The 27955-nt window shown below is 28.0% G+C and overlaps 1 protein-coding gene and 1 pseudogene across 2 annotated transcripts in view; both read left to right on the forward strand.

Moving 5' to 3' along the window:
* Nucleotides 1-27955, forward strand: part of LOC107173393 (uncharacterized) — a 137611-nt gene that overhangs the window by 95834 nt on the left and 13822 nt on the right. For both annotated transcript variants that reach the window (XM_015523914.2, XM_015523915.2), the window contains 4 exons: nt 20213-20601; nt 23204-23426; nt 23493-23629; nt 24576-24728. In XM_015523914.2, the coding sequence (XP_015379400.1) occupies nt 20235-20601; nt 23204-23426; nt 23493-23629; nt 24576-24728 (880 nt within the window). In that variant the 5' untranslated portion in view covers nt 20213-20234. The remainder of the gene's footprint in view (nt 1-20212; nt 20602-23203; nt 23427-23492; nt 23630-24575; nt 24729-27955) is intronic.
* Nucleotides 7426-12666, forward strand: LOC149055460 (zinc finger MYM-type protein 1-like; annotated as a pseudogene).

Consider the following 27955-nt stretch of genomic DNA (forward strand, 5'->3'; position numbering starts at 1 on the left):
TCTAGTTGACGTTGGATTTATGTTTACCATAAGTTATTTGTCTTTCTGTCTTCCTCCCTGCAATGCATAATATACTATATGTACCGGGTGATTCTTTTATCATTGAACACTCATTATTTCAAAAAGTATCAATGTTTTTGAAAATATTTTTTTACAAAGTTTCATGTTGTTAAAAAAACAACGTTTTTATTAAAAAATTATGTTTTTTAATATTTTTTATCCTTATAATTTTTTAAGTTTTTTACTTTTTTGAATGACAACCTAGAGTATTAATTTCATATTCCAAAGCAGAATATTTTTCGTAAAAGTCGAATTTTGATGGAGTAGTTTATGAGTTATAAGTATTTAAAGTTTAGATTGGCGGAGTGGAGTGGTACGGGGTTACCCCGCAAAATGTTTGTCCACTACTCCGCTAGTCCAAACTTAAAATACTTATAACTCATAAACTACTCGTCCAAAATTCGATTTTTACGTATCAAAATAATTAGAAAAATATTCTGCTTTGGAATATGATATTAAAACTCTATGGTGTCATTCAAAAAAGTAAAAACTTAAAAAATGATAAGGATAAAAAATATTTAAAAATATAATTTTTTAATAAAAACGTTGGTTTTTTAACAACTTGAAACTATGTAAAAAAATATTTTGAAAAAAGTAAATACTTTTTTAAATAATGAGTATTCAATGACAAAAGAATCACCCTGAATAGTTTTATATCATTGTTAAGATATGATGACGTACTTATGATTAGGGTCATGTACACCTCACTTCTTTTTTAAAACTTTTCTGTGTTAACATTTATAAGTATATTTTCCGACTAAAAATACTTTTTAAATTTTTAACGTGTTATTATTTTTGAATTTCGTAGTATAACGTTTCTTTATTAAACTGAAGCAAACAATACATCTGCAAGATAATACGGGATACAAATAGTTTAAATATTTATTTAGAATTACGCACTGTTGACCTTTGCGTCTTTTGATAAAGGTTTTAAATTTCAACATAAAACTAATAACTTATAAACAGTGTACAGAACTTTATGTATTTGCACTATTTATTTTTTCTAAAAGTCCTATACCGTACTTACTACCTTTTGCAGTAAAATTACTTTTGTCGCGTAAAATTGAGATGGTATAAATTTTATTTTGTATTTTTTGATAATTGTTGGTCTTACACTTCTTACTGCCATCTTATAAAAAAATTATAGAATTTTAAAATTTTCTTTTCAAGCTAAATTTCTTATTTTCACTTTAAAAGCCAGACTAATTTAATACGCAATACATGATTTTGTTAAATCAAATATTTAAAAAAATACTAATTTTAAATTTATTTATAAAATTACCGAATAGACTTTTTCTTATCGCAATTTTTTAAGGTTGAGTTAGCTTATTATAGTAAGAAGTATAATAACTATAATAACAATCGATATTGAAATCGTCGGTAATATAAGCATAGAGTTTACACCAAAAATTATTAGTTTGTTGTTGGGAAGATAATTATTAGTTATTACAAAGCAACAGATGTTTCTCTAATTAAAAACAATAGTGGTGTATTTTTATTTGAAAAAGTTACATTCATGTATTACGATGGAAACAAAACAGATGGATTAAACGCTACAAAATTATATTTAATATAATAAAAAAACAATAATCAATAACTGATTGAAACTGTAATAATATTTAATATCCCACAACATTCTTTATCATTTTTCAATCGTTATCCGCCCAAAATCGATTCAACAAAACAATAACCGACGTCAGCCGGTAGTAATCATGGATAGGAACCAATAAAACAGTACCTCAAAACATTGTTTTTTGTACTTATAAAACATACCAAAGTTAAGTCCGAAAAAAAATCTTCAGTTTTTTATTAAAATGTGTACGTGGCCGGGCTGATTTGCTAGAACCATTATCATATTTCATGATGGGTGACATTCCTTCTTTATATGAACATTGATAAAAAATTAGATATTCGTATATAGATGTAGATTATGAGTAAGGGTGAAAACATGAACAATTAGTTGTAAAGTTGTCAATTATTCTATGAGTGGCCATCATTTTGCAACCCCAAATATCTCAAAGGTTCAAAAGTTAGTATAATATGTGTTGTGAATTTGTGATAAGTATAATGTATTTACTATTTTTATATAGTGTATAACTTCATAAGGCAGTCACATTTAAAAAACTTTTAATGTTTAATACTAACTCAAAAGTCATATTATATGTAATATAAAAAACGTTGAAACATTCACAAGACGGTAAACATCTTGAATTAAAACTATTACCTATTATAGTATTACTTAAAAAAATCTTATCCATTTAATTTATTTATTTTACGGGAAATTAAAATCATATTATAACGAACATTGAACATAATTACGCCGTAAAAAATACACTATCTATAATTTAATCATATAAAAACTTTGTAGGTAATTATGTATAATTTTAAGTATTACCGTAATAAAGTATAACCGTTACTTTTTTACAAGAAAACACAATGTAAAATAAAATAGAATTTTTTGACAAAACTACCTATATTTTAATTTTTAAATAAGTCTTTTCAAAAAATGAGACTGCATATATAGGTTTCCACATATTTTTAGATCATATAACTTTTGGTCATGAAAAGCGTCTAAAACATAATTCAGTAGTATGAACAATTTTTTATTAACTTTCTTCGCTCTTGACGCAAGGAATCATCAAGATGAATATTTTTGAATTAATCTAAAATAACAAAATCGTGGGGAATTAAAATTGGTATTTTATTTTTCATATTGTCTTTTGAACTTCAGGGTATTTTAAATAATATGATCTTACATCTATAATATTCATACACCGATACTGACTTTTCCACGAAGTTTAACAAATAGGTAAATGGGTCATATAGTATATGTATACTCAACACGCGAGGTTGACATAAAACGAGAAAATAAAGTATTGGTTATACTTATAATCAATATTTTAGGTTTTCAAATATCCATAAACATTATGTAATATTTATAAGCAGATATCAGCTGCAAAACGACTTACCGAGATTGATGGACTTGATAGCTTTTAAATATTCGTTTGTCAGCGTACGATGCGTACCTATTATTATTTTCAATCTGAAATAAACCGTTTAGCCGATAATAATGATTAGGTAGGTAATTCTATAAAATTGTGTAATGGAATATTAAACCGACCTATTGAAAATCCCAAATCGTATACTTTTCTAATCCGTTCAGTCTAAAAAACTTGATTACGAAGTACTTTTATATATTACTAATCCATTATACAATTATTATTCTTTTAATATAATTTTATCTCTAATAGTCTGTAGGGAACAGTTAAAAACACTATAAAAGTTCAAGGAAAACAAAACAAAATCAGTTTTGATTAAAAATATATATTAATAATCAAGGCCTTGTATATGGCATTATGCTTAACTGTTTAACTGCTAAACTTCTGTTTTAAATTCAAACGAAAATTTAAAATTTAAAATCAAATCATCGAAAAATAATTATAATATTTTACATTGTTTTAGGTATCTAAGCACATTCTTAGTTGTTTAAGACACTCTATACCCTCGTTGTGTCCGTCCGTTAGTTACCAACGATTTTTGATACATTATATTGTTGATTTTTATTTATTTATTGTTTGTATTAGTTACTGTACATAAATAAATTGTATATGAAATTATAATTAATTGTATTTTATTAAAATATGTTTAAATATAGGATTTTAGCTCGGGAATTTAGCACGCTCGAAAAAAGAGTTTCTCAACTTGTTTTAAGTACTTGCCTCTCTTTATAATATGCTTGTTGCTTACACAAACGCTTTATCGCAACATCGCAGTTTATTATGATTATACTACTCATGTGCACCCGCTTGTAACTGCAGCCAATATTTCTTTAACATCTAAATAACAATACCTACAACATTATAATTTTTCAATTAAATAATTCTAGTGATTATACAATTTTATAACATTTTATGTTTGATAAAATTTCGTTTTAAAAAACAGTAGTAGGATCACAGTACCTAAGTATTTAGTTACCAAAATTTGATATATTGGTATAATATTTAATACACACACTTACATAAGTACATTATTATAGGCGATTAATTTTCATTAGCATATGAACTGCACTGTTGCAAGGAAGGTATAAATAATGTACTTTTAGACATTAAGGGATTTTCCTGGCATTATTTGGTGTCAAATTTCCTGATAGGATATGATATCATCATTTATTTTTTATTAATATTAGTTTTCTTTATTTTACATATTATAAATTTATCATTTATTATTTATAACATGATAATCAGAAATAAATTACAAAAACCATAAAGTGAAAAACGAATAACTTATACTGTTGTAATATTGCAGAGTATTGTTTATTGCCCTACCATGTTTTCTCATTTTTTTTTTATATATATATATGTATATAGTTGGTGAACATCAGAGGATAGAAAGTACTAAAATATACTGTATATCACAATTTATAAATATCATATTCATAACATTTTTATTTAAATTATTTACAATTTAGAAGAAAAAACCATTTAACACGAATACCTTTAAATATAGAAAATTAGATGGTTTGTTTGATTATTTGTTTAGCTTTTAAAAATAAAGTAATTTAAATCAATTATGTTAACTAAAAAATCTTGAATATTAATATTATATAAACACATTATGTAATCAAAAAGTCCATAAAATATCTTTTATTATTCGTCATAATTTAGGTAAATATTTGTTCATTAGAAAAAAAAATCCCTTTTCATTATTATTTAAAGCAGTGTTTCTTAACATTTTTGGTAGTTTGGTGTTTCAAACAATAATATTTTTTTATGTGGGGAACCCTTATCAAAATTATATTCAAAAAAAGAAGTTACCACTAAACATGATAATAAACGGCAATAATAACAATACACCTATAATATACAGCAAAATATAATACAATTATTTATTTAAGAGGTATCATAACATTCAAATGTAACATAATATTTGACACTTATTACAGGAAATATAGGATATAGGTAATAATAAAAAATAGTTTAATAATTTAATAATATTTGACTTTGTAAATTATATATTATTAAAATTAATGCATGAACCTTAATGTGATAGATGCGCTTGAATCAGACTGTACATTTTACCAACATCTGGAGTAAGATTTGTTATTTATATCCTGTATGCCTACCAGTCATATTAGCCGCGCCATCAGTACAAATTGAAATAAACGTGCACATCTAACACGACTTTTTAAAGATTTTTCATACTTTCATAGTAACTTTTTTGAATAATTGGAAAAAAAACATTTGCGTTTTGCGGAACCCTTAAGTGATCACCCCGAAACTCCACGGTTTCACAAAACACAGTTTAAAAAACACTGATTTAAAAAATTATTATTACCTATAATGACGCGCCGCAGCGTCCCAGATTCTCAAAGCTTTTCACCCCAGCGTCTTCAACAGTTACACAAATATAGTGTAGATTTAATGAAACTAAAGCAAACTCGATAAAATATTCAATTATTAACAACGAAAATTAATAGACATCATCGATATTTATAATTTATTTAATTTTGATTGTATATAAAGAAATTACAAGGTCTCGTGAGTAACTTGATAACTCGAGTGGGGATGACCAGGGATATAATTATAATATTATTGTTAAACATTTTAATTTATATTTATATAGAATAAAATTTATTTATTTATTACTATTGATTGATTATTTAACAGAAATATTTAATTCAATTTTGGATTCCATGTGGTTTGAATCATATCTATTGCCAGTTATGTTACGCACTGCAGTTTTAATAGATTTTTTTGAAAACACCATTTAGAGAAATAAAAAAAAAAACTCAAGACCATTTTATGTGGTAACTTAAAGTATCGTAAATCGAACACAAACCCTACTTAAAAAAGTATTTTTGTATTTTTTTTAGGGTCTTTTCGAGATTAAATCTTAACCATTTTCTGGTTATCTGTGAGGTCTGTTAAAATCGTTTTTCAAAACACAATGACTTATCAAATATAAAACCACTCACTTTAACAGAAAATCGCTGATTATTCCTATGTTATAGTTATATTATTAAGTCATTTTCTTTATTATATTACGTACTTTAGATTGGTAGAAAAGAAAATGCCAGTGTTCAGAAGTATATAGTTTCATACAATGCAGCTTATCTTTTTATAATAATAATAATAATCTTGCACGGCGCAAATCATTTAGGATATTCAATAATCGATATCACATTAAAATAATATTGTAACGGTTGCTAAAAAATGAGAAAAAATCATTTAACAAACCACCAAAAAATATTAAAACTAGATTTATATAATGTTCTTAAATGATTATTAATTTAGCTAACTAAATATATATGTATATTATTAAAAATAATTTAATAATAATAATACCTAAGTTCCTACGCATATAGTATTATGATGTTAACTTACTTTTCTAGAACAATACTTTTTAGTAATTTTAATGTAAAATAATCGTTCTAATATTATAATATCAAATAAACACATAATACTAAACTAAAATAAAGTTTGAAATTAATCAGGTCATCTGTCATGTAAAAATGAAGTAGAAAAGTAATAGTTAATCTAATTTGCATATTAATCCACGGTTATAATTTTAAATCTAAAGACGGTATATAATATTTTCCTCTAACACGCCACATTAACAAAATCATTACAATACTTTTAACTACACTAATTTACCGTGCATATTTTTACATATTTAAAAATTCAAACATGGTCTAGCTTATTGTTTTTCTGCAAGGGTACTTATATTCAATAATATTCTTTGTTAAGTAAATAAGTATCATCCAATAAAAGATGTGTAAACATTGTTTATTCAAAATATGTTTTATTAGAAAATATTTGAAGTGAATATTCTTCAACGTAATAATAATATACACTTTAATATTTTTAGTAAACGCGTAAAAAATATTTTAGTTATGAATGCAATTTCACTTATTTTATCCGTTCGAAAATACAAATTTAATATTCCATTAGACAAGAAAGGAACATATTCGTTGAGTTTTCCTAATCAAATTTTAAAATGGATTTATTTATTTATGTATTATTTATTTATATTTATTTTTACAGAATTTTCCACATTTGTTACATTATGAATAATTAAAAACGAGAAATTAGTCGAGTTATTTATAAAACATATAATTTAATAATTCAATTGTAAATGCGAAAATCTGTTGAATTACATTGGTACCATTATTCTCTAAATAATATTTTATCAGTTCAAAATTAATTATTTTTTTAATGAAAATATAATGTTTAATCACGTTTTACGCATACGCTGCTGCGCATTTATTATTATCAACAGTGGCGCCGAGTACGCACTTAAGGTGGTGCATTTGAACCACCTAAAATTATGGGTGGGTGGGTGGGTGGGTGGGTTGTGTGGGTCTTGGGTAGGTAAGTAAAAATATTGAACCAAGATAGTTAATTCTTTTACTATACTAAGTATAAAGTATTTAAGTAGGTACTAGGCACTTAACTACTTAAGCGTTAAGCAGTTACCAGTTACAACATATTACCTGTTTACCTGTAACCTAGGTAGGTATAAGGTATTGCATTATTATATTATTATTATAACACTTACGTTAGCGTATGGATAGTTATGGATAAAATATTAAAGTATGTGGCCAAAATATTGACTCATGATTCATGGACTCTATTAGTCTATATAGTCTGATAATTCAATACTGAATACTTCATAGTTTGATTGAACATTATGTAGGTATTGTGGGATTATTTATTGACTATCGTTGGTCAAAAATCGAAATCGGGCAAAAATCTTAAATTATCTTTAAATCCAATAACACCGTCCAGTCGCACCACCATGTTATTAGCACGTAGGTATACACTATAGTACTATACAGTATACCGTATAAATGTATAATATGGCGTATACAATATTATTGTATATGACATGAGACGACGACGACGCAATAATATAAAAATGACAAGATATTTTTAGACTGCGATAAAACTGATAAATGCATACCTAATAATAATATTATTATTGTGGTTATTCCGTATTCGTATCAATATGCGGGCTACGGCTTACGACCTACGACTAATCATAAATCGAAAATTTATACCAACACGGATTACAGTGTATATTGAACATTGTTATTTGTTCATATTTTGTGCAGTTGCCAGTTGGTAATTACTGATGTCCTTATTAGTTATTTTTATTTGTGTACTGTGAAATGTGAAGTGTTGTACCTATTTACAAATTAATGATACATTTTTTCCTACTTGAATTTAAAAGTTTGATTTTATTTATACATTTTTGAATATTGCTCTACCTTAGTAGCGACTACCTTCTATATAGATACTACATTACAATATTTTATATTCATAATTTACTTTTATAACTTCTTGTTTATATAAAAAACTTAATATGTCGGAAAAGTGTATGTGCGTTTGTGGAAAAAAACGAGAGCAGCTAAATATCACTAACTGGAAAAGACATTTAGACAACTGTAAAGTACGAAAAACCAAAATTTCTTCTCGTTCAATATCTTCATTTTTTCCTACACCGATTACAGTTCAAGTGAATACAGGAACAAATTATTCTTATTCTATTGGTAAGTACCTACTAAGTTTAACTTGGATACATAGTTTTTGAATTTAAACCAATTTATAATATAAATCTATAATATAAAATAACTCAAATTCTTTAAAAGAAACTGGTAGATACAAAAAATTATTCAATACTGTTTCCTTAATCCTTAATATATTTATACAAACAAATAACAATAATTAAAAATTAAATAAGTAATACAAGATTTTTTTAAAAATAATAAGTTTATTTTGTTTAAATATGTTATATTATTACCAGGTGATCCAAGTTCCAGTGTAAATTGTGATGAGCCAGTTGAACAGATAATGTCTGACTCGAGCTCTTTAAAAGAAAATGGTAGGTACAAACATGTATATTTAATACTGTTTCTTTGATAAATACAAACGAATAACAATTATTGAAAATTAAATAAGTAATACTAGATTTTTTTAAAAATAATAAGTTTATTTTGTTTAAATGTATTATAGTATTCACTGATGGTCCAAGTTCCAGTGTTAATTGTAATGAGTCAGTAGAACAGATTATGTCTAAGTCGAGTTCTTTAAAAGAAACTGGTAGGTACAAACATTTATTCAATACTGTTTCCTTAATCCTTAATATATATAAACAAATAACAATTATTGAAAATGAAAAAAGTAACTAGATTTTTTAAAAAATAATAAGTTTATTTTGTTTAAATGTATTATAGTATTCACTGATGATCCAAGTTCCAGTGTTAATTGTAATGAGCCAGTAGAACAGATTATATCCAACTCCAGTTGTTTAAATGAAACTGGTAGGTACAAATATTTAAATTAATACTGTTTCTTTGATAAATACAAACGAATAACAATTATAGAAAATTAAATAAGTAATACTAGATTTTTTTAAAAATAATAAGTTTATTTTGTTTAAATGTATTATAGTATTCACTGATGGTCCAAGTTCCAGTGTTAATTGTAATGAGTCAGTAGAACAGATTATGTCTAAGTCGAGTTGTTTAAATGAAACTGGTAGGTACAAACAATTATTCAATACTGTTTCTTTGATAAATACAAACGAATAACAATTATAGAAAATTAAATAAGTAATACTAGATTTTTTAAAAAATAATAAGTTTATTTTGTTTATATGTATTATAGTATTCACTGATGATCCAAGTTCCAGTGTTAATTGTAATGAGCCAGTAGAACAGATTATGTCTAAGTCGAGTTGTTTAAATGAAACTGGTAGGTACAAATGTTTATATTAATATTATTTTAATTGTAACAAAACAACTTTAAATATCTATTTTTTTAATGTATTACCCTATTACAGAACGGCCAAACATTTTATCATATGATCCAAAGTTGTTTACTTTGGTAAAGAATTTATCAATTGAAGAAAAAATGTCTTTAATTCGCAAACCATTTCAGCCTGAGAAGCATGAACTTCCTGGTGGAAATTTTCCTCAAGAGCATGGACATCGTTTTAATAGTAACCAGTATTATAAATCTTTGCCAAATGGTAGTCGCCTTTGGAGAGATTGGTTGAGCTATTCTCTGAGTAGTAAACGATTTTATTGTTTACACTGCATGTTCTTTGGGAAAAATGCTCAAAAATCTTGGACCTTTGATGGATTTCATGCGTGGCAACGTCTTACGGATATAAGTGTACATGAAAAAACAGAAGTTCATATCAATGCTTCAATTGTTGTGAAAATGAAATGTTCATCAATGGCTGTTCTTCCACAAATGTATGCAAGTAAAAGAAATCAAGTAGCAGAAAATCGTGAAATAGTTCATATTTTAATTGATATAACACTGTTTCTTGGACAACATTCTTTACCATTTCGGGGTCATCGAGAAGGGTGGTCTGAGCAAATAAAAGGCAATTTTAAAGACTTGGTAAAACTTTTATGTAAATTTTCTCCTAGCTTGGCTGTTTATATGGACCGTCTTCAAATACATGGAAGAAATCAAATTAACTTCATCTCATGGCAGAGACAAAATCAATTGATAAATTCTGTTTCAAAATGTATAAAAAAAGTCTATAAAAAAAGAGTTAGATCTTAACAATTTTTTTAGTGTTTCAATTGATACCACGTTTGACAGCTCTAGAAGAGAACAACTGGCATTTATAATTCGTTATGTTTGTATAGTTGAACATTCTCCAGTTATACGAGAACGTTTATTAGGACTTAAAGAAACATCTACTACCACCGGTCAAAAATTATTTTCCGTATTCCAAGATATATGCAAAGAAAATGATTTGGATTGGAAATTGCTGCTTGTTGGTCAATCATATGATGGAGCCAGCAATATGCGGGGTGAATATGAAGGACTACAAGCTTTAATCAGAGAAATAAACCCAGCAGCGATTTATACATGGTGCTATGCACATAGACTTAGTTTGGTTGTTGTTCAAATGTCAAGCTGTTCAGCTAATGCAGTTGATACATTTGGGAATCTGGAGCAGTTGTATGCACTGATTTCAACAAGTAAAAAGCGGGTAGCGATATATGAAAATATGCAAAAAGAAAAAAATCCTAAAGCAAGAGTGCATAGACTTAAAAGAGTAGAAACCACTCGTTGGATGTCATACTCATCAGCACTGAATACAGTATTATTAACATACGACATAGTTATTAATACATTAGAACAGATCAAAATAACTGAAAATGCAGACTTCAAAGCCAGATCTAAAGCTACGGGTTTAATAGATTTTTTTTTATCAGAAAGATTTGTTTTGACAGCAATCTGTTATAAAAATCTATTCAATATTTTAGACCCAGTAACAAAAATTTTTCAAAGTCAAGATATTGATTTGCTAGGTGCAGTAAATAGTCTTCAAGCAGTCTCGAGCAGCATCAAACGCTTGAGATCTGATGATGCATATAACGACTTGTGCAATGAAGCAACACAATTTATGAATACATCGGAATTTACATTTACTTCATTACCAATACAGCGTAGTAGAAAGAAAAAGTTATTGTCTGGTGAAACAACTGAAGACCATACATTTATTGATCCTAAATTCCACTATAAAGTTAAAACATACTTAATTGCAATAGATTCAGCAATTACTTGTATTGAAGAACGCTTTCATTCAAAATCTCAAGAATTATTGAAAGATATTTCTTTATTTTCTGTTTCAGTTCTGAAAAAAACAAAATCTGACCCTAACACATTACCAGATGATGCATTTAATAAATTTTGTAATTTGTACAGCAAATTTATTAATCATACCGAGTTAAAAAAAGAATACTTAGAATTTTCAAAATTATTTTCTTATTTTGAATCTGCTATGATAGGTTCTCAATGTTTACATCCTAGTTCTGCAACTAGTGATAATAAAGAAAGTTCTTCAGATTTAGAAGGCAGCGATGAAGAAGAAGAAAAAGAAGATACCGTTGGTCTAAAAAAAAACAGTAGCCAAAATTTGGGAACACTTCTTCACGTATTTAAGGTTGTTACTAATTTATTTATTTACATTCCCTATTTAGACCTAAATATTTTTGCTGGATAAGAGCAAAAAATAAATTATATAATATAGTAACTCTAAATTATTGTAATTTATAGGTATGTCATACTTCCGGATTACAGAGCATTTTCCCGACCTTATACATGGCTCTTCAAATCGCATGTACACTACCAGTGTCTAGCACAACACCAGAGCGGACGTTCTCTAAATTAAAAATCGTTAAAAACCGATTGAGGACAACAATTAGTCAGGACCGCTTGGAGCAGTTAATGATTATTTCTTGCGAATCTGATATTGATATAGATCATAATCAAGTTGTAGATGAGTTTGCCAGTACTACATCTGTATTATCAAAACATCTAACCTAATGTTTGGTATTATGGTACCTACCGGTATATTTTTTATTTTTTATTTTATGAATAAAAATCTCTAAATGTTTTCATATTTATGTACCTATTAAGGTTTATACTTATATAATAAATAATAGATTGATAAGAATTAAGAGGTAAAATATATTTATCATCCTATAAATGTATGCTAATAATATGGTATCAAAATGTTTGTAAATACTAAACAGTAAGGTTTATTGAATTAGATAAATTCATTTAATTTCATAAATACAGTTGTTTGATAAGTAAAGTGTATGTGATTCGCGAGCGAAGCGAGCGGTTTTGTGTGGTTTAGTTTTGTGGGTGGGTGGGTGGTCTTTGGGGAGAGTTGAACCACCTTTTTTTAATGAACTCGGCGCCACTGATTATCAACCCTTACGGCTTTACCCATAGTTCTGGAAAATCGTACATTGAAACTATAACTCTAAATATTATGTAATTTAAAAAATCCCCCGTTGGATGTACATCATCGGATATATCGATTTTAAAGACAAATTATTATACACTGACAGTTATAATATTATTATACGTCTGTGTAAATAAATATCTAATAAACCTTGTTTTAAAAAAATACATAAATAATAATATATAGAGGTATCTCCAACGGATGATATATAAAATACCATTATTATTTTATGGTCGATTTTACAAACCCGTCATTTTTCCATTCCTCGCTATAAATGTTTACTGCAGTCCTTCAAATCCAATAACAATAAAATTTACTCGATCAAACAAACCGATTGAAAACAACACGTCGCAACACACGTATATCAAACACCATACGTATTAATAATACATTACACGGAGTAAAAGACATAATTTATATAATTTGGTTTTTTTTTTATTTCACATAGATCAAAGTCAGTGCGGTAGACCATCGTTAACAATAAATCTTTATCTTGTTTTTTATATATGCATCAATGTAAGGAAGATAGGTACTTTACTGCAGCGAACAGAGCATAATAACATGATCTAAAGACAAATCCATGATTTATTTATTTATTTATTTATATTTAAAATTATTTATTTAATTTTAATTTTTCTTATTTTTTTTTTTTTATATTAGCTAGATGCAAATATTACATCTTATTTTTTTTTTAAATGCAAAGTTGTTGTAGGGTAGGTATTGTTGCGGCAAACAGTATATTATGTTAATAATATGAGATACGACCTTTGGACAAATCTGTGATATATTATTTTTATTAACGTTTCGTTAGCTACACGCATTACACGTCATTATTTTTCTCATAATATCACTGTCTCGACGGTAGCTATTTATAACGACATTTTTTCCCGAATTAAAAATTCCAAGTTATAATAATACACATAATGATGTGTTCATATAGATACAATTTTCTTTAAATACATACGTATTGAGACCCAAATCACGATTTTCATAACGTTAAAATTTTAATCTCGCGCGGAAATTCTCATTAGTCATTAATAATTAATAATTATATAAGCCTTAAAAGTACATAACCCTAAATATATTTCACAGTGTACACTTATACCTATGTTTAAGTGAAGGTGTATATCTTCGCATTTCGTTTTAAGTTTTACCTTTTGATGTCGATTATTGAGCAACCTATGAATAAATTGTATCTTAATGTATTATTATTATTAATATCAAAAAATAATTAAAAAATATGTTAATGGTCTATGATTCTTATAAGTACCAGTTTAATTTCTATTATCATTTTTTATTTATTCATGAGAAGAGATTATGGATGGACCACGGACTATAACATTTTTGGATTCGATAAATTAGCAAACAACATTTTTAAATTTTTTTTTTTAATTTGATCATTTATTATAATTTATAATATTTTCTATTTCATCGAAATTAACGATATAATTGATTAGTATATAAAAAGCATTCAAATATACAACATAATATTAAATATAAAATATTCTGAGTAATTTTCTTTTGAAAGTAAACATCTTTGGTTTTCTCTAAATGCCTTATAGGTTTTTTGAAAAATATCGTTTTAGATAATTTAAAGTCGTTTTACCTAAAAATTTAATCAAATTATTATTATTATAACCAATTAAATATTCAGAAATATGAATTCTACAAAATAAGCTATGATATTATTTATTCTAGTAGTGTTTCAAAATAAATATTGTTATTGTTCCCTTTTGGGCCACCTTGACGGCAATCCATTGAAAATTTACTACCTGCGTGCAATACAAAAGGGTTTCTCAATACAGCTCGGCATAAATATGAAATAAAATAGGGTTCTTTTCTTATTTTACTTTACGATCATGCTAAAGATAACCATTTCGTTATAACAGAGTTTCAGTATGTATATTGTATATACAGCGTGGTAGGTAGGTACATAATAAAACATAATAAGTGTAATATGTTTTGATAGTGTGACGGTGTTCTCCCATTGGCCAACAACAGTGAAAATGAACTGCAAAACAAATTAATGAACCCAAGAAGGTAAAAAGTCATTTCTGTGTATAACGCTACCCATATAATTCTAGTATTTTTTTTTACATTTTAATACCATTAATTCCTAACTTTGAATTACATCACCACTACATTGAAATTAATCGTTTAAAAGTAAATTGAACCTCATGAGAACGAGACCAGAATTCGTCATCTTGTTAAAATTCAAAAAACTTTATTTTTCGAATAAATTGTATAATATGTATAATACAGATTGCAAAATCTAGACATTTTTCCGGCGCCTGACTTATATAGTACTGTAAATAGGCATATCATTTACCATCATTAAAAATATTATTTTTATCTTACCGAACCCAAATTGTCTCAAACATACATTGATATTTTGAATGGAAAATCGATTAAAAAAATTTAAATCCGGTTTAATAATTAATAAGTTAATATCAGATAATTACAACGGAATTTCTAGTAGGTACGTTGAACATATGCATTTAAAATGATATAATAATTTATTTATACTAAATATGTATGTGGGTAGGTACTCAAAAACATTCAATATACAATATACTATTGTAGTAAATAAAGATATTATGGTATAGGTAAGCTTATTGTTTTTAACGGTGTGTACTAGTTGCGGTCATAATCAAAAATTACGTACTAGTTGCGATCACCCCTCAAAAAGGTTACATACTAGTTGCGGTCACCCATCAAAAAGGTTACATACTAGTTGCGGTCACCCATCAAAAAGGTTACATACTAGTTGCGGTCACTCAAATAATAATAACTAAGTATACTAAATAATGTAATATAATATAGTTTATATCATAATTAAATATGAAATTAATATTTCATTAAGAAAAATGTATCAATCAACATTTTCCTTCCCATTTATATCGAAAATATAACATACTTAAGACTGTCTACACACTAATATTTATTGTGTAGGTATGGTTAAAAATGTTGATACTTATGTTTAAATTATTCGAATATTCGAAACTATGATCGGAGTATACAATTTAATCTATTTTATTTATAAACGCTGTGTACATTATATCAAAAAATATGTTTATCGCATAAATATAAATATAAATCTCGCCTGGAATTATTGGAGTATAATAAAGCTATGACCGTAATTATTAAGATATTACCTAAATTGGCTGACCGCAACTGTTATATCTGTTTATCTCAAAAATCGTCATGACCGCAACTAGTATGCAGCCGTTTTTAAGTATCGGCCATTGAGAAAGATTCAAAGAAATTTGGTTAAGAGTTACTTCAACCTTTTACTTTATGAACTAAATACAAATATTATAAAATTACAATAAAGACCAACAAATAATTAATAGTATCATGACGGAAATATAATTTATTAATTGACAGTGATGAAGAAGTAAAATAAATTAATGCCTCCTTACAAATGGGTTACCCACCGGGCACCGGCAGATACCTAAATCAGATACCTAAATCGATACTCGTGAAACAATATAATATTATTATAATTTCAAGTAATTTAACGTTTCTCAGTTATCTTGTAAAATATAATATTATTGATAGGTTTAATACATTTTTATATCTAACATTCAATACGTGGTGGTTTTTCTAAAGATAAATTCGAAAATCTACTGAATTCTTTACAATCATAATTCGTTTTACCGAAAACTCGTATCGTATAATAATAATGATAATATGCTGCGTTATTTTCCGTTAAATTTTTCTTAATAATAATCAATTATTTTTATTTCTTATCGCGGTTGTTTGAATAATAACCATCTACCCGCAAAACTTATGTACCGCTATATATATATATATATATATAAATTATATTATATTAGGTAGATATATATTTTTTTTTACTATCTTCGAGATTACCCAACTAAGTTTAAAATGAGAAAAACCGATGGTTTGGCAAACGTCGCTCTATATAATATGTTTACATCGCACGTACAAAACGTTTGCGGTAAGCCAGACGTGCAAAGTATGCAAATTATACAAGTCAAACTTCCAACGCATACAAAAATTGAAATAAAAGTTTTATTTAGTGATTCCCAATTTGTAAGGAATAAACGCACCATACTCTAAATATTTCTAGTAAGGAGTAAAAACTAAAAATTATTATCCGTCTTACTCAATAAATACCTATACAAAATATTATATAATATTATTATGTATTTTATATTTATTATTCTAAATAGGTACAGACTTTTGATTAATATTTTATTTGACATCAAATATTAATCATAATATGTTAATTTGTACTACAATAATTTGGTAATAAATATTGTTTTATAACTCCATTTTTATCAAGTCGAAATTGTTTTAAGAGGACGCCACACCCGCATGTGTTGTCTCCGTCTTACAAACGTATAACATAGCAAAATCTGTTTAGCGCGGGACAACTTTATTCCCTTTGTATTTATAGAAGAATTACCAAAATTCCACAATGCATAGGTAAGAACTTTATCTGTCATAGCATCGTTATTTTTTTTATAACATAAATATAATTAAAGTTATAAGCTTAAGAAAATACATTTATTTTTTATTTTTTATTTAAATTACTTAAAATGATTGGTTTGTGCTATTAAAAAAATAACGACGCTATGACACAGATAAAGTTCTTACCTATGCGTTGTGAAATTTTGAAAATTCCATTATAAATATTGAGGGAGAAAAGTTGTCCCGCGCTAAACAGATTTTGCGATGTTATACGTTTGTAAGACGGAGACAACACATACGGGTGTGGCGTCCTCTTAAGACACAACAAGAAAATAAAGTGTGAAGTTCATATCTCAAGCTCTCACTCCATTCACTATATGTATATAGTGCAATTCAGTGTAAAACCCTAAGGAATTACATTGCACATAAGGGTCAGAAAACCCAGTGGTACATTTTGGTATAATAAAGATAAAAGATAATAAGAAATTAGATTTGAAAGTTAACGGCAAGAAAAATTAAAAATAAATCGCATCATTCGTATGAACAATACACCCTTCTGGAAACATAATATCACATATTTCCTATATAAGATCAAGACCGCGAAATAAAATTCAACTTGCACGAATGAATAGAATTTGCAAATGTCAAAATCTAATAATATTACCTACCTGTCTATCTATAATATATATGTATATATATACAAGTAGAATAATATTAATCATAAAAAATATCTTCCTCGGTTCTTCGACAATGCCATCCCTAAAAGCTTCTTCGTGTATTCTGAGATATTTAAATTTTACGTTACACATAGATTGTATAGACGAATTCGTTTATAGTCGTTTTTCAATCCCACTGGGACCTATTGCTAAAAACAGTGAATTATATTACAATATTATATTTGATAGAACAGGTAGCAAATGATACAACATTTTTTCATAAACTACAATTTTTATGATTCTTTTCGGACATAAATTATATAATATAATATTTACTTAATACTTATAAAAAACGTGTGTAAAATAAGACCATAAAACAATATAATATAGGTACTGTAACGTATTTTCCAACAATATTTACTTCGGTAAAGTCCCGCTGAACATAAATAGCACATGCATATTATACGATTTATACGGTGTTTGACATAACGATTACAGATAGATTTGTTCATGAACATAAAATGTAAATATTATCACGATTATTAAACTCGAAATCGACTCAACATATATATTCTAAAGTATTTGTAGCGAACCGTGCATACAATGGTCTGTCGCCATTTTACAAGTCATAAACAGATGGTTATTATGGGGACAATAAAGGACAGAAAGTTTCGATCAAACATTTAGGGTATTTTCTTTAAGCCATTATATAAATCCATATTATGAACTTTAATTAATTTGACAAATGTACACCAAAGCGTTATCGAACTAAATATAAAAATAAGGTGATACGTGGTTTTCATATACGTGTGTATATTGCCAATACGGTTTTACGGTATCGGAATCGTAGAAATAGCTTTTAAGTGACTTGCTCATGTCCATATAATTTAAGGGGGTCATGAATACTACTATATTATCGAGCAAACAAAAAATATTATGTTTTTAAATATTATAGTTTTTAATGCGTTTTATGCTGATCGTTTAAAAATCTTTTACTTATTATATTGTGTGTGTATTTAGCGCGCGTCGTAAAAAAATAAAAATAATGCATTAATCAGCAATGCGTTTTGTGATTTTCTTCCTCCTCTGATAAATTATTAAAATTGAATACGTCTGAAATTAGTTATTATTATTGACTCGTCAAGAAATTTTACTTGAACTTTGTTACCTTATTTAAATATTGTTTCAACCTGTTCGATAAAACAATTATTTAGCTACACATAACCGTGTACAACGATAGTTAAGTTGCGATAAAGCGGAAATCGGGTAAAATTTTCAAGACACATTTTACGCAAATAAAATCTTATACGTTTCTAAGTACGAACCAAACACATATCTAACTTTAAACATTATGGTACTGATACAATCGTCTCAGGATATTTTAGGTAAATACAAAACAATTAACACATCACGTCTATCACTGTTACCATAACGCTGTTGTATAATATAATTCGCGTTATCGTGTCCAAATTATAAGAAAAAAATTGTCCGCGTACCTTTTTAGTCTCGGTTATAATATGGTATTCGCACGTATTTGCAGTAACGTAATAATACTGTTCCAACACGTACCAGCCCGCGGATCAAAAACTCCACAGTATAGGTCCCGGGTCGTTATACACTATACAGGTATTTTATACCTATACCTACTTGTGTGTTCGTCCTATAGACTTGAAATTAAATATTGTTTGTTATTTATGACTTTATTAGCCATTTACAAGATGATGATGATTCACCGACCATCATCACACCCATATGTTTTCTTTTTTACTATGAATTTATTAAAATTATGATTTTTTGAACTTTTATGTAAAAACCTTGGGCATCTAAACTCGAGAGTGTAAGTCATAAGTACCTATAATAAGTATAATAAGTACCTTCAAGATAAAGTATTTTATTTTACATTTTTGTAAAGGCTTTTTATTTACATATTATATAAAGTTAGTCATCATGAAAAAAGTTTGAGAACCACTGACTTATTTATTATTAATTATGATAAACAATTATATCATCAAGAATTAAGTAGTGGCTATATTATTTCCTACTTAATTTCCCCTCCAGAGATCATCCTTTGGTTTCGGAACTTCATAATATAATACATTATATTCGTTGTAATTCCTTATTGTATCTATTATATATTTTAATTACATAATATACGCTGTTACTAAATGAGTATAACCTATTATAAATGTGTATACCCTTCGGAGTGTTTAAAATAAATAAGTAAATAATTTGTGGCTACAAACTGTTGCTAATTTCTGGACTTCCATTCGCAGGTATGGCGACTACCGGCTAGCGATGGTGCCCACGTCGGTATTGGTGTTCTGCGGCTTGCTGTCGGCCGTCTCCGTGTACCCGGCATGGTCTGCTAGCGGCCCGGTCATTCAGCAATGTCCCACCCACGGCGAGATTGCACCGTGCGTGTGCACGGTGAAGAAGAATGGCGGTCTGGACATACTGTGCGAGTTCACCGACCTGCAGCACATATCCAAGACGATGGCCGTGCTCAAGGGCAAACCGTCGCTGGTCATATTCTACCTGAAGCTCCGACACAACAACCTACCCAAGTTGCAGGGTTTTGTGTTCCTGGGCATGGACATTCGGCACTTAACCATACACAACAGTACGCTGGCCGTGGTCGAAGAGTCATCGCTGAGTTCTATAGGTGAGCATGATGATAATGATGATTTTGTGCATTACTGATTGGTTATCGAAAACGGTGCTGGTCGGATGGGGGAACGGTATTAAATAGGACTATAGGGTAACCGCACAGGTGTGTTAGAAAAATAAAATCATTTCACCAGAACACATAAATTATAATTATAATTTTAATAAAAATAATTTTATTGAATACATTGATTACTTAACTGTGATTAAAAATAAATATGTTGCGTCATAAGTCATAATAGCCTAAATAAAACAAACCGTATTCATTATATTAAAACAATTTTTTTTTAATTTTTAAAACATTTTACGAATAAGTAAATATTTTGTTGAATAACCCATATTTTCACGTTTACTTAATCACATACCTTGACAATAACCCTTATTCCGTGGGATAGTAATAGAAAACGTCTTAATTCGAAACAAATAAGATCAAATTTGTAAACGATAGTTGCCATTATATTTATTATACATTTAAATTCTCCGACGTCTCCTTTAATATTCAAAATATTATATTCTAATTCTACCTTCCCCCACGTGAGTTATCACTATAAATTATATATATTATTATAGATCATAATTTTTAAATAATATTATAACCGTACCAATTTTTACTGCGTCATTTAATGTGTAAAATAATCACGTATTACCTAACCATCTGTGGAACAAACGAATCCGATCATGGTCTCGTCGGTCGTTTGATTGTCGTACATGTGGATCCTTCGCCAGTCTATACCTACCTGCTATAATGTGTTGAGTTTTTTTTAAATAGATTTTAAAATTCCAAAATGTTTTATAAAAAATGTATACATCTCAACAGAAGTCAAAGACTTAAATAACATACATGTATTATAGTAGTGTACGTCATAATAATAAAGCAATGCATGAATTTCTGGTTTTCTGAGCACTGTATATCATATTTTATTGAAGGGTACTCTAAATTGTACGCAAGACGACTTACATCGTTCACGTGCGTTCTTTATTATTTTATTTTATTTTATTTTTTTGTGTTTGTTAGTTATAATTTATAACCAAGTTTATATTATAACTTATGACCTCCCCCTCTTTGCCATCACTTGAAAAGCTTACACCGCGGGACTGCACTCTGTTCGGTGTGGAGATGTTATAATCAATACGCGATGTCAAGCACGAGTCATCGTCAACAGTTCAACACTCAACCGTATAACACACATAATATAATATAACATATTATAATTTAGTACGGAATTATCGTTGTGAAACGAATATTATTATTATTATTATGATTGACATGCAAATGTCGATGTAATATATTATATAATAGATGAACCGGCTGCAGTGTAGGTACCTAATATTATATTTTATCGAATTTCGTATACGATATTATATTATTATTGTTATTATTTAATGCAATTTAACCCGTGCGTATGTCGTGTACGGTAGATTTTACGTTTTGTTGAACTGATTTGAAAATAGTTTTTGAAAGTTAGATATCTATCACCTACAAAACACTATGCAGAGAATGTTAAAAAAAATTATGGTTATGATTAATACATTATCACTTCCATTTTCCAATGCAGTTTCACATATTCAACCCATCGAAAACTTTCAACGATTCTTTTTATTTTAGGCACCGTCCATAAAAGTTCTCACTTTCTCAGCAATAACAACACTTTTAAAGTAACAAACTAGTATGTTTGACAATTTTCCAAAACATTATCATTGCGTACGTATTCGCGTACCTTTGAAATACTAAAACTAAAACACACAAATTGTTACAAATTTCACCTTTTTGCTGCCGATCAGCGTTTTTCGACATCGTTATTGATTTTTTTTTCAAATGAATATTTTCTCTGTTGAACCCTTTTTGTTTGCTTATATATAACAAGTGGATTTTTAATAAAATAATAACAATATTTAGAGTTCGTATTTTTAACGTATGTACTATTATTTTATATATGTATGCATACGTTTCGAAAATAACTTTTCTATAATTTAAATTCATCTGTGGAGAATATCCCCCATGGAACCATAGATTTGTATTACTAGATTGTCATTTGTCAGTTCCTTAAAATTTTTATTTTATAAATAAAACAAAAATACTCGTTGATCATACCTCGCATGGTTGTTGGACTCGGACTTAACAAAATCATTACGCAACACACTATTGTTAGTTGTTACCTTAAAGCAAATATAAGTAAATAATGAACTATAACTGACGTTAAAAATAAAACTCAAAATTTGTTATTTTAATCAACAAGTTAAATTTTCGCTTTAAATATAAGTATAATATTATAATTTACTGTGTATTTAAATAAAAACAGACTTCATATAGTTAGTCACTGTAACATAAAATCATAATTTTTTTGTTATTTAAATAAATTCAAATTAACGTTATGATTTATATTAAGTTTTTAAGTAATATTATTAAATATCAGTTTATTATCTATGTATATAGATTAAAATATAAATGTTTAATAGTTTTTCGAACAATCTTGTTCGTAAACTATGTTTAAGACTTTAAATCTCGTATCACGATAATTCCTTTAACTCTTTTTTCTCCGAATCTCAAAAATCTTACTTGATGTATATTTACGTTATACGTTTTATTTTTTTCTATACAGGAAAAGCACTCACCCAATTAGATCTGTCTCAGAATTCATTAAGCAGCGTACCGACTCCGGCGTTGAAAAGCTTAGATCGATTACTGATATTTAATTTAAACCATAACAAAATCAACGCCATCCACGCAAACGCTTTCGAGGGAATGAGCACGCTAGAGATTTTGACCTTGTACGAAAATCGGCTTACTAATATCGAAGCCAATGCATTCGCCGGCACAGAGAAGTAATTTTGTAGATTTTTTTTATATGTTATTTCATTACTTATATTAAAATTTTAATCGGTCCACAGAAAACTTAAACGATTGAACATCGGTGGTAACGAACTGAACCGGGTACCGACCGGTGCTCTACAGACGATGGACAACTTAAAGAAATTAGAAATTCAAGAAAATAAGATTACGTCGATCAGCGAAGGCGATTTCATAGGTAATTATTATTAATATTAAAAATTCAGTATTTTCACTCGGAAATGGTTAATAATAGGTAGTCGAAGACTTAAGCTAATATAAAATTACTTTTGTTCATTATTTTATATATGAAATCATATTAATATCCGGCAATTCTTCAGAAATTATTTTAATTAATTATACATTTTTGAACGAAACACGGCTTTTATATTGAGTTATCAAGTAGATGGAAATGTTAAATAGATTTAATATTAATAGCTGCTAAGATTATAATTTATTACGTTACCTATGCCTATCACACATAACACATCACATTAAACCATGTTTGTTAACTTAAATCATTCGCCATATGACATCCGTTGCATTTAAATGTTTCATTTTTTTTTTTTTTTAATTAAAAATAGTTTCAATGTTATTTGAAAATTGATAAAAAACTTAAGTTCACATATAAGTTTTGTAAAGTACTGGTTTATTCAGAAAAAATGTGATTTAACTAATATTTTTTTTTTTGTTTCTACCTAACTGAATTTTATAAAAACAGCTCCAAAATATCAATTCATAACTTAAAACAGATTGCACTAAGAATACGTAGATAATCTTTTTCGCATAAATTAAGATAATTAAAATAATGTTTCACTTCACTGAAGATCATAATAATTAAAATGTAATATAATATTTAAGTGTAATATAAAAATCTGTTTTTCCATGAATTATAAATAATAATAATGATCTGCATGATATTCATTATTAATAATCAGGACTGGTATTAATGATTATAATAAATACTCGTAAATGTTACAATCGCAATAAATGGCAGTGGCTGTTTTTTCCACTCTTTATGTTCACCGAGCATACTTTCAGCCAATTCATAATAATTACTGATGTTCTTATATCCAATATATTTTTCTTTTACAAAAAAATTTACATTTAGGCATAATTTAATACTATATATTTTATTATTTAAGGTTTACAAACATTGGATATGCTTATCCTAGCACACAATTATCTCAAACATATACCTGCTAAAGTGTTTCGACATTTACCACTACTAAATTCGTTAGAGTTGGACGGAAATCAAATATCAAGTATTGACGAAGAGGCTTTTTTTGGTTTGGAAGGTAAGAACATAATTTGAAAAAATAATAATATACAAAACATTTTATGACATAGAAATACGAAAATTACAGTCCACTTTTCGTACAAAATAGAAATATTTGGTAACCATATCCATTTTAAAAGATATACTATTTTTATATAATATAATAAATTTTCGGGAACTCTGCATTCCTTAAGTAATAAGGTAGGTAATTAAATTTTCATCATGCGATTCTCGACCATAAAGCATGTATTATAAACCATTCAAGTTCAAAAAATGTTTAAGTACTTGTTGTTCTGTAAAGCATATCAAAAGAAAAATATGTTTACCGTACTCACAAAAAGCTCAGACATATAATATATATATAGTAAAAGTAATTCATCAACTACAGGGGCGCACCCAGGATTTTTTTTTTTTTTTTTTGGGGGGGGGGCTAAATTCAAATAATTTTAATGTTAATAGGTAGTATTTATTTTGAAATATGTACAGAAATCTTAAAGCTTGTTTACAATCTTTCACTAACTAATTTTGTTTTTTTGTTCCGGTTTTAAGTCGCGCCGTAGCGGTGATGTTATACCTGTAAAACACAAATATTACCTATTAATTAAATTATGAATAATATAGTGATTGTTTTTTATAAATCTAACCTTTTAAATTATAAAGTTGAGACGCCGTGGCGATAATAATAGACAACAGAGGTCTCACCTGGCGCCCGGAAAGACTGATATTAAGGTAGGTGGGTACATGCATACATTTTAAATATAAATCCACTACACCGCCCACACATCGGGAGTATTTACATTTCACATTACACTCCGATTACACTTTAACACGATATATTATTATATGCGTATAAAATGAATTCAAATGTACCTGTTTAATACGTTGCGATACCAAATAAATCAGACCGGGATTAAGGTCCATTGAATTAATGTTCTTTTGTTACAACGCACATGCATAATCTTTGGGTAGAAGATTCTGAATTTATGCGAAGGGAAATCATATTATAATATTGGTGAATACATCTATAGATGCGCGTTATTCGTTGTAAAACAAATAGTTAAAGTGAAATGAAATATGTAAAACTGCGACAATAATATATAATCATAGAATATAAAATAATAGCATGAAAAAAATTACCGTACCACGAAAACAAAATAATATAAATAAACAAGGATTTTTACTCGCTTGTTATTAAACTAAGCGGTCGTAAATTTCACCGTGAAAAAAGTGATTCGTATCAACATCTATAGTACCTAACTGGTAAGTAATCGCTTTTATAGCAGTATGTGTAGAAACATTTGTTCATATACCTAAAAAATTCCCATAAGAATACTTTCAAAACTTAGACGAAGAAGATATTCGATCACGGATAACAAAAACACATACAACAAAGACAGTTTTAAGTCGAAAATCACTATAAAATATACAATAATAAGAAAAAAGCCAAACATTATGGCTTTTTTTTTAACTTCAAGGAATTTAGATTTTTCTGAAGTTGTGAGTAACGTATTATTATAAAATATAAACACACATCGAGTTCAGATATAGTGGCTCCGCCGAGAAGATGAAAGCTTAAGCCCGACTTAAACATTGTTAATCGTGTCTCATCTCAAAATATCCGCACGGCCATCCCTCCAACACAACAAAGGTAGTCATTCCATCAACGAAAAATTTATCTTTGAACAAATTTTCGTTATAACCACCAAAAAAGTGAAAAATGCAAAAATACAAGAATTAACATTTTTTAAAGTATTATTATACATTATAGATATTTTTTTCTTGATTTATAAATTGATATAATATGGTTGCTTCCACTCCCGATTTATTTTCAGTTTCCAAGCGTGTTTAATTAAAGTTTAGACAAGCGGAGTAGTGGACAAACATTTTGTGGGGTAACTCCGTACCACTCCACTCTGCCAATCTAAAATTTAAATACCTATAACTCATAAACTAGTAGCGCTAAATTCGAAATTTTAACGTAATAATTAATAAAAAAAAAATAGCTTTATTAATTTATGAAATTTTAAATATAGGTTACCATTTGAAAATCAAAAGTTGATAGTGGTTTATCTAATAAATATAAGGGTGAAAAATATAAAAAAAAATAAACAATTCAAGAAAAGTGTAAATCTACCATTTTGAAAAAAAAAATTGAAAAAAGTCAATACTTTTTTAAATGATGAGTGTTGTTTGATAAAAGAATCACCCTGTATACTGTCACCACGGATACCTATACCTACCAGATCTATAATATCTTGTATGTAATACATACATGTGTGTGTGTGTGTGTCGTGTATGTAGAGAGAGGGAAAAAGAATGATGGAGAGACGAAAAACACTCAAACCATAAACCGGGGCTTATACATATATACAGAAGAGGAAAGGTGGGAAAAAACGTATAAAAAAGCTCGTTAAAAATAAATTACGAACTCCGCAGTAACGGATTTAAAACGAACGCCGCGTATTCTCTGAACGGACGTGTCAAAAGCACTGGCGGAGGGAGAAGCAGAGCTTGTCCTTTTTCGTCCGCTTTTTATTTGTAGAGAGAACTCGAGCGAGGTCCGGTGCGGGTGTCCGGGTGAGAGACGAAGAGCGAAAAGTGAGAGATGTCTATTAGCGCGATGGTACAAGCTAGTGTACAACGAAGATTTAGGGCCTGTTGGAGGCAGAACGAGAAACACTCGCGACTGTTATAATAATATATAGTTATCGGCCATGATATGCTCACTTTTCTCGGGACACGCTTCTGCCGGTATGAAAATTAAATTTTATGTCGCGTTCTCGGATGTCTCTTCCGGCGAAAAAATCGGGAAATTCGTCAACCGCGATGATGGGTGCCGACCTGCCACACGGCTCGCATATTATAATAAGACTTCGCCGTGACGGTCGTTGGACGCGATCATTTGTCGACGAATGTGGTGCCATTCCATTATAGCGTACCTATATTATTATGAATCATATTATATAAAACTTGTAGAGTAAAAAATAAAGATTATTTTTTAAATTATCAAGTACTTAGTTCGTTTGGGAAGATTTCAGATTTTAAGCATCTAAACGTAAGTCTCTAATCCCTTATTATCTCGTTATGTCTGTCTGTCCGTTCGTTAGTTACCAAATAATACTAATAATATAATTACGATTGTTGAAAGTTGATATTTAAATGTTTGTTTTATTTCCATATATTTTATACATAAATTGTCAACAAACAGTTTGTTGCTTTGTATATTAAATTATGGGTATACTAGAT

The sequence above is a fragment of the Diuraphis noxia genome, unplaced genomic scaffold (genome assembly GCF_037042655.1).
Source record: "Diuraphis noxia isolate RWA-SAM2 unplaced genomic scaffold, SU_Dnox_SAM2 contig0005, whole genome shotgun sequence".
Lineage (NCBI taxonomy): Eukaryota > Metazoa > Arthropoda > Insecta > Hemiptera > Aphididae > Diuraphis > Diuraphis noxia.